Source organism: Garra rufa, chromosome 12, assembly GCF_049309525.1.
Source record: "Garra rufa chromosome 12, GarRuf1.0, whole genome shotgun sequence".
Lineage (NCBI taxonomy): Eukaryota > Metazoa > Chordata > Actinopteri > Cypriniformes > Cyprinidae > Garra > Garra rufa.
The window spans coordinates 18736373-18745472 of record NC_133372.1 but is presented as its reverse complement, the minus strand read 5'-3'; the positions used below and the strand labels follow the sequence as shown (position 1 = coordinate 18745472).

The window sequence follows — 9100 nt, the reverse complement described above, 5'->3', positions numbered from 1 at the left end:
AGCACAATCGGGCTTCTCCCTTCAGTGGTTAAACGAGCAAAAGGAAATTTTTCCTTTCTCCCTAGGTAAGCATCTTAAGATATTTATATTTAAGATTGCACTAGTATGTTTAACTCTGTTGCAGACGGCCTGCGTGCGAGGATCCGCTTCGTGTCCTCTCCTAAATACGGTTTCTATGGAAACTGAGTGTCTACACCTGTTGAGACAGGTGTTCACTTACATAGGAGTACCAGCAGTCCGGAGTGCTCGCTGCGGACTCGGAGCAGGTTCGGTTGCTCCCTTTTCTGCGGAAAAGGCTTTTTATTTGAGCACCACCTGGTGACACGCTTTCCAGCTGGGGTCTTGATTCTCGGTGTGCGCTCCCCTTTCTGAGGAAAGGGGTTTTTATCTGAGCGCTACTTTGAGACTCTCTTCAAGTCGCCTCATTCTAAGCCTGAGGGCTGAAGCAGCACTTGATGTAGGATCTACACCCAGGCTGTCGAATGTCTCCCCTACAGAGGGTTTGAGCATCCTTCGGTGTTTAACACCTTAGAAAGCCGTCACTTTAGGATCGATTCTCGCTCCCCAGGCCTAGTTCCACTTCCCTTTCTGAGGAAAGGTTTACGAAGTGTCTGAACTAGGAAGCTGCCCTTATTCATTTCGGAGCTTCCCAGAAACTTTCAAGGCAAACAGTGCTCCCCTTTCTGAGGAATGGGTTTGTTAAGGTTAAGAGCTCACGTTCCTCCCTGTGCGCAGGATTGCTGGAACGGACCTGAGCTCCCCTAATCCAGGGTTTCCTTCAGAGCAACTTCCCAGGACTGAGTGCTCCCCCTTCTGAGGAATGGGTTTGTTAAGGTTAAGAGCTCACGTTCCTCCCTGTGCGCAGGATTGCTGGAACGGACCTGAGCTCCCCTAATTCAGGGTTTCCTTCAGAGCAACTTCCCAGGACTGAATGCTTCCTCCCTCCTGAGGGTAGGAATCTACCAGGGACAGACCTTTGAGAGTTATGGACCTGCTACAAGGATGTTGGCGTGCCCCCTTTCCAGGGTTCACTTATAAGAGCACCACTCCTTGGTGGCCAAGTTCTCCTCCCTGTTTCCCAGGGTAGGAGCTTGACCTTCATGCTTCAGGTTTCTACTCTCCAGCCTTTATTCTGGATGTATGCTCCCCTCTATGAAGGGTAACAGTGAGAGCATTCGCTCCTGTTCGGTTGTGCAGCTCCCCTTCTGGGAAGGGTCTTCTATGAGCGCCAACCCACCTTCGTGAGATTGCCAGACCTTCATACAGGTCGCGTGGACCGGGCTGTGCACGCTTCCCCTTTTCATTAAGGGTTCCCTAAAAAGACAGCAGTGCCCCCTTCTGGAGAAGCGATTCTCCCTGTGGATCAGGGTCAGGATTTTTGTCCTCCACTGTCGTCCACTATTGCAGGATGGTCTCAGCTCCATGTTCTTCTCTGTTGACAGATAGCTTGCGAGCTTCTGTCCAGGGGAGGGTTAGTGTGGCAATCCCCTCACCTTCAGGGTTATCCCCTTTCCGTCTCTTCAGACGGCATGGAGCTGATAGTGAAACCCTCTGGGAAAACACTCTCCTTAAATCCGATCATGTCGGTAAGCGTCCCACGCTATGCCTGGGCGTCTTCCAGTTAAAACCACAAGTGTGGTAAGTGCACACACACCTGGGGCACTTCTATAAAATCCACGTGTTGGTAGGTTCCCACCAAGTTTGGGTTCCTCTTTTAAATCCCTTTTTGGTATGGGTCACACGTTTTGCCTTGTTCCCATCTATTGGAGTCGGCTCACAACCCCGGTTCCCTGGGTTCGACTCCTTTGATATCTTAGCTGATGTCTGCTGACCATCCACTATTAGGGCGCGCCACTACTAGTGGCCCTTTGAACGGACCCAGGACAGGTTTCTGCCCTCATATGGGAGCCAGTTCCTGAGGGAACTAGGCCCTATGTTGCGGTAGTTTCTGGTTCTGACAAGTCTAAGTTTCCATCGAAGCTTAGCCGTTTCCCTCAGAAGGAATTACTATAATTCCAAGCCTGAGCTGTGCCCTGGGTTCTACCCAGTCTGGTAAGTGGGTAACAGGTCAGGCCTCTGGCCGGGAGGGGTAACGTTTTGACAGCCGTCACCACGTCCTAGTAGGGGCAATTCCTCTCAGAATTGTTGCTTAGTGCTCGCTGGCTTAGCATGCACTCCCCTCAGCATGGCAGTGTTGGTATACCGTTCCCCAAAAGCGCCCTCTAGAGGACGCAGTGAGAGTTCCCTTCGGAAGGGAACGTCTCAGGTTACGTATGTAACCCTAGTTCCCTGAGAATAGGGAACGAGACACTGCGTCCTCTAGGCTTCTTCGCCATGCTTCGGACGATAAAGCTTCAGACTTTGAAGATGTATTGTGTTGCACGGGCGCCTCTTTATGTTATGGTCGCCCGGTAGTGACGCAACGGCAGCGACTGACGCGCCGCGGTGACGTCATACGCTGGCGCCGGCCATTTCATGTAGTTTTTCTATGCATTCTTCAGACTCGAGGCACGCTGCAGCGTTCCCCAAAAGCGCCCTCTAGAGGACGCAGTGTCTCGTTCCCTATTCTCAGGGAACTAGGGTTACATACGTAACCTGAGACGTTTTCTTACACGCTATTAAAAACACAACATCAAAGAAACATTAATAAATCAAGCACGTCCCGTTTTATGAAAGTCACGTTACATGTTTTTGCTGATTTGCATGTGAAATTAGGCTTTTATGGAGGAGCGAAGTCGCACCACTGGTAAGGGGGTGGAATGGGGCGCAATAATCGTTTTATCTTGATTACTGCATTTTCATGATCGTTTGAAGCAGAAATCAAAATCGAAACCGAATTTCGATTAATTGCACAGCCCTAGTCCCGATTAATCGATTCATAATAGAAGTTTGTTTGCATACTATATGTGTGTGTACTGTGTATTTTTATTATGTGTATATATAAATACATTCACACATTTTTCCTTATATATATATATATATATATATATATATATAAACTTCTTATTTTGAATCGATTAATCGCAACTAATCGTTTTGCAGCTCTAATTTTTAATCATGTAGAATCCTCATTAGAAATAATGACAAATTAAAATAGATAATGATTTAATTTAAACTTGTCCAGAGAATTGATGTAATGTATGTGCTGAGAATTGTGGGTAATGGAGTCTTTTTCGTTGTCTCCTGCAGTGTTTCACATGTTCCACTTGCCGGAACCGGCTGGTCCCTGGTGACAGGTTTCACTACATCAACGGCAGCTTGTTCTGCGAACACGACAGACCCACAGCACTCATCAACGGCCATTTGAGTTCACTGCAGACTAACCCTCTACTGCCTGACCAGAAAGTGAGAACCGCTATCTGTCTGCTATCAAACTTTCACACTGATGTTTTTTTTTTTCCAAACACACCAGTCAGTCAGTCACTTATTAAAATTATTTCTGTTTTATTTACATCTTGTAGATTTAAGAAACAGATTCTGTGCTCCTAACCCATAGTCAGGTCTAAAGAACAAGTGTAATTTATTCCGTCTGGAAGCTAATTTATCACAATTAACGTTAACTTGCTGAAATGAGATCACAGCTAACGTAAGCTTTTTAGTAAGGGGGGTGAAAATGATTTCCTTCTTCCAAACCCTGAGACACATTCAGTACTGATTATGTATAGTTAATTTGCCATCCACAACATACAAAACCCTGAGTGTACCTACTGTGCTCAACAACAAAAGATGTTTTATTTGATCTTTTTCGGAAAAAAGCTAGATGGCGTCAAGCATTCGGTCCCGTTTTCATCTTTGTTTTCACCGCCACAGTTCTGTCTGACTATTTGCTCCTCTGACGCTGCACAGCAAGCTTTAAATAAACAAAACCAGACGCCAAGCAGGCAAATTATTTACCTAATTCCCCTTCTCGCCTTTGGGACCATCTGCAATAAGACTTCATTGTGTAGTCAGCCACCAGCCGATTGTATCACTCGGCAGCACTGAAAATAACAGCTCAGTGACACATAATCAGTATTGATATGGAGACAACAGGGATGTGGGAGCTTATACGAGAGAGATCGGACAGTTGTCGAGTTTCCAAGTGAACATTTATTTCACCTTCAATGGGAAAAAATAGTTCGAGGAGAGACACAGCGAGCGGGGAAACGGCTCCATTAAGCTTGGTGCTCTGTTAAAGGCCTTTTAAGGCATCGTCACTTTTGCAAATTAGCTCCAAGAGCATGTTGCGTTTCAAATTGAAAGCCTTTGCATTATCAAGCTTAATTTTAAATGTCTGTTTAAGCCCCCATCCTTCCATTCCACCTTCTTCCTCTCCCCTGCTCTCGCTCGGCGGCTGCCGCTGTGTAAATATGAGGCCTCATTGTTTATTTATGTGCCGACATCAATTGTAGTGAAAACAGCTGAATTATTAATGCTAAAATGCAATCTGAATATTGGCCTCGCTGCTTTAATTATAGCGGAGAGAGAGTTCTTAAATACACCCAGACGCCCCTCTTCACCAGCAGGAATAGAGAAGGTCCACGTGTCCTCAGGAGATACTTAAACAGTCGCGTTTTCGCTTGGTACAGAGAGATTCAAAACGTTGTTAGGAAACTTATTCACCGCTGCAGTGAAGATGCACCGTAATTTATGAGATTGCGGTGCTCAAATTTTTGCTCGAAGTTTGCTGTAATTCTCTTCTGAGCCTATAGAAATAAGCTGGGAGCTGAAACAAGCCAGAAAGGAGCTGGAGAGAGAGAGAACCGGCTGAACGCTTCCCTAGACAGATAGGAGGCCTCGTCCGGCAGCCATTGTTTTTATTATGTGCAATTTCATGGTGACATAATTGGTGCTGTCCGTGTCCACGGCTGAGGACATTTGATGCTCATTTATTAAGTAGCTCCCCAGCTTCTCCCTAATCTCTTTGTTCAGGACAGACAAATTACCTTTCTCATGCTGAGCCTGAACCCAGGGGATCCAAACCTTCACAGCCTCCATCTCTTTAATTAGCCCTCCAATGTGGGGTGGTGTGGGGGGGCTCGCAATTACTATTACAGTAGCCTGAAACCCCTTAGTAACTTGAGGTAAGACGGGGAAAGCAAATTGCCCCCCTAGAATGTTTAAAAAACAAAAGGAAGGAGAATGTTAGGGGGTAAAAAGTTTGCCGTGACTGTCTGTGAAAGCGGAACGCTGCGCTTGGATATTGGGATAATTGTCTCGGCTGCGCGAGAACTTCGCACCCTGGGGACTGTGGCACATCATTGTTAAAAATGAGACAAAAAGAGACTAACTTTACAATGTGCACTTAAAATGCAGAGGAAATAGGGCAGCAGATGGATTTTGAAAGCCTTGCTGATCAATAAGTTAAGCAGGGGGCTTTAGCAGAGTTGGCGGTCTTCATTTGACAATAGAAATGGAGTATGGTATTTAAGAGAACATGCAATTTTTATGATTCCCGTTGAAAGATGTTACTGTATTATAACTATTTTAAATAAAAGTTGTTGGACTTACTACAATTTAATTTTTTAAAGCTAGCTGACATTTATTCAATAATACAGAAACACATTGTATATTTAAAATCATATTTAAAAAAAAAAAATCAAGACAAAATTATTGAGTATAATTACAAATGAGTATAATTAATACACGCACATACACTACCAGTCAAAAGATTTTGAACAGTAAGATTTTTAATGTTTAAAGTCCCTCTGCTCACCAAGCCTGCATTTATTTGATCCAAAGCACAGCCAACCAGTAAAATTTGGAAATATTTTGACTATTTAACATAACTGTTTTCTATTTGAATATATTTTAAAATGCAATTTAATCCTGTGATCAAAGCTATATTTTCAGCAGCATTACTCCAGTCTTCAGCATCACATGATCCTTTAAAAATCATTCTAATATGCTGATTTGCTGTTTAAGAAACATTTATTATTATTATTATTATTATTATTATTATTATTATTATCATCAATATTTAAAACAGTATACCATTCAAAAGCTTGGAGTCAGTATTTTTTTTTAAGAAATGACAAATTAATACTTTTATTTAGTATGGATGCTTTAAATTGATCAAAAGTGATGATAAAGACATTTATAATGTTACAAAAGACTTCTATTTCGGATAAATGCTGTTCTTCTGAAATTCTATTCATCAAAGAAACCAAACATAATAATATTTTTTTGAGCAGCAAATCTTAGAATGATTTCTGAAGGATTGTGTGACTGGAATAATGATGCTAAAAATGCAACTTTAAAATCACAGGAATAAATTGCATTTTAAAATGTATTCAAAAAGAAAACAGTTACTTTATATAAAAATATTTAAAAATTGTACTGTTTTTGTTGTACTTTGGATCAAATAAATGCAGGCTTGGTGAGCAGAAGAGACTTCTTTCAAAGTCTTTACTTTAAAAGGTAAAAACATTTTAAAAACTTACTGTTCAAAAACTTTTGCCTGGTAGTGTATTTTCAGCATGTAAAACATATACACACACCTCATTGTATATTTAAAAAATGATTTTGATTAATTTGAAACAAATGATTATGATTAATACACACACATATATGCAAGGTGTACAGAAAATATTATTAGTTTGGATTTCATAGTTACACCACATGACTTTTTCATTAAATTTAGTCAATAAATGTAAAAAAGATTAAAATGGTGTGCAAAATTTTTCAAAACCATATGTGTGACCCTGGATACCACTCATAAGGGTCTTTTTTTTTTAATTGAGATATACAACATCTGAAAGCTGAATAAATAAGCTTTTCATTGAAAATCTGGAATCTGAGGGTGCAAAAAAATCTAAATATTGAGAGAATCACCTTTAAAGTTGACCAAACAAAGTTCTTAGCAATGCATATTACTAATAAAAAATTAAGTTTTGATTTATTTATGATAGGCAATTTACAAAATATCTCAATTGAACATGATCTTTACTTAATATCCTGAAGATTTTTGGCATAAAAGAAAAATTGATAGACTCCTACAATGTATTTTTGGCTATTGCTACAAATATACCCGTGCTACTTTTTGTGTTGACTTTTTGTGGGTTTTTTGGTTGAGGGTCACATATAATCATCATTAGTACGTTCTAAAAACTTTTTCCCCCGGTTTCACAGACAAGGCTTAAGCCTAGTTCTAGACTAAAATGTAAGTCTGAGTTGCTTCAACTGAAGTACAATTGCACTGTTGGATCTTAAAATATACCAGTGCCTTTGTTTTGTCTTAAGATGCACACCAGTAATGTTTTTTTTTTTTTTTTTTGCAAGCATGTTTAGAAAAATTACTTAATTGTCCTAATTGAACTATGTCTTTGGCCTTTATGTTTTAAAGTGCGTCTAACCGGTTTCTCTCTTTGCCTTCCAGGTGTGTTAGGATGTGGGTGTTGCTCAAAGCAGGATGTGTGCCTTCATTTCAGCCCCTCGCTCATTGTCACCGAAGACCTTTTCGGATCGGACCCCATCCCACTCCTTTTTCCTCAAAGCTCCGCTACTCCGAAACCAGAGCGCCAATCTCAGGCTTGAGCTCCACCTTGACCTGCAATAGCCAGAGCCCCTCCTTTTCCCAAACCCTCCTTTACTCCAAACTCCTGAATCATGGATGGAAAATACCCATGAGGCCCTGGAGGGGGAATACTGAGGACTCTATGAACTGACCCAGGCGAGACCTCTGATCCTGAGGGACTCAAAGACTGACACAGAGAGAGACCAGCTGGAGGACAAGAGAGAGAAAAAGAAAAGAGACAGAAAGGGTGATCCACTGCAGCGATTTCAGAACACTTTTTTCGAAAATTTAATGGGGGAACACTGACTTTCTTTTTTCCTTTATATTTTTGTCCTACCTTGTCTATTCTCCTTTTCTTCACAACATGGTATCTTCTCTTTCTATATTTTAGATGTTGTAAAGGGAATGTGTTTCATTTCGGATGATGTAAAAATCCTGAAGACTGGGTTCCAAGAAGTATCCGTGGCTTTTTTGTGGAAATCAGATCATGAACACTCTTGGTGTATTTGTAAAACTACCATGTACAGTATGTATGCATGTAAATGTTTTTGTCCCATTGTGGCTACCGTACATACTACAAACAGCAGCTAACCCTGTTCCCTTTCCCTCCAACCCCAAACCACGCAACAAACAAAAAATGAAGCTCATAGCTGTCGACCTATAAATGCAGAATGAGAGAGAATTCTATTTGTGATATTTTCAGAGACATTTGCTCCAATATGGTGTATTTAATTAATAAAAAAATGTGATTAAAAACCCTTTTTTAATCCTATTTAAACTTTCTGTGTCAGAGATTCTGTTTGTTTTCATGCTCAGAGAAGTATGTGTATGTGTTTCAACCGTCGTAAACGTACCTCGGGTTAGTCCTAAATCTCTCGCAGGTGTTCGTCTCTGAAATCGCTCGATATGAATTATGTACAGTATCTGAAAGAACCAATTTTCCATCAGGAGACCAAAGGATTTGTATGATCTCGGTAATTCATCTTGTCGAGTTTCTCTTGAGAACGGAGCTCATTAGCAAAACTATGCCTTTTTTTATGAACCTCCCTAAATGCGGTGCCATCTCTCTGTCCTTAATTGTGTCTGTCCATGTTCTTATGCCATAATTATGAATGCAGATGACTGGGTGGCTAATTGAACATGGATAAACATGTATACTTTCTTCTCTTTTCATACGAACATGCTATTCATTCCACGGTCCCGACAAGGACGGGGTGGAAATGCCCCCTTTGAAGATTCAATTACCGCAGGGGGAGAGAAAGGTGTTGCAGCTTTTTGGGCCCGCACTGAATGGGCTATTTGCAGAACAAATCGGCGTTTGAAGCTGTTGCTCGACTTAATGGGTATGAAGAGGGCCTGATTTGCATTCCCAGAATGCTCTGCTATAATCCGCACTCAGTTGTCAGACAGGTGGACAGGGAGAACGGTGACAATCTTTCATCATATCCATCTTTTTTATGGCATTTAATTACAGCCTGCGGTAAAGGTCTAAAACTACATATTTATTCAATTTTATTTAGCTCATACACTCTTCATTTTTTTTTTTTTTTTGGTAGTAAAGCCATAAAAGAACCATTAAAAAGTTTGAGATCAGTAAGACTTGTA

The 9100-nt window shown here is 41.2% G+C and overlaps 1 protein-coding gene across 1 annotated transcript in view; it reads left to right on the top strand.

The window, feature by feature from the left end:
* lmo4b (LIM domain only 4b) overlaps positions 1-8273 on the top strand; it is a 22246-nt gene extending 13973 nt beyond the window's left edge. Inside the window, exons 4-5 of the mRNA XM_073851777.1 lie at positions 3190-3345; positions 7358-8273. Coding sequence (XP_073707878.1) covers positions 3190-3345; positions 7358-7366 — 165 coding nt within the window. The 3' untranslated portion in view covers positions 7367-8273. The remainder of the gene's footprint in view (positions 1-3189; positions 3346-7357) is intronic.
* The last annotated feature ends 827 nt before the right edge of the window (positions 8274-9100 follow it).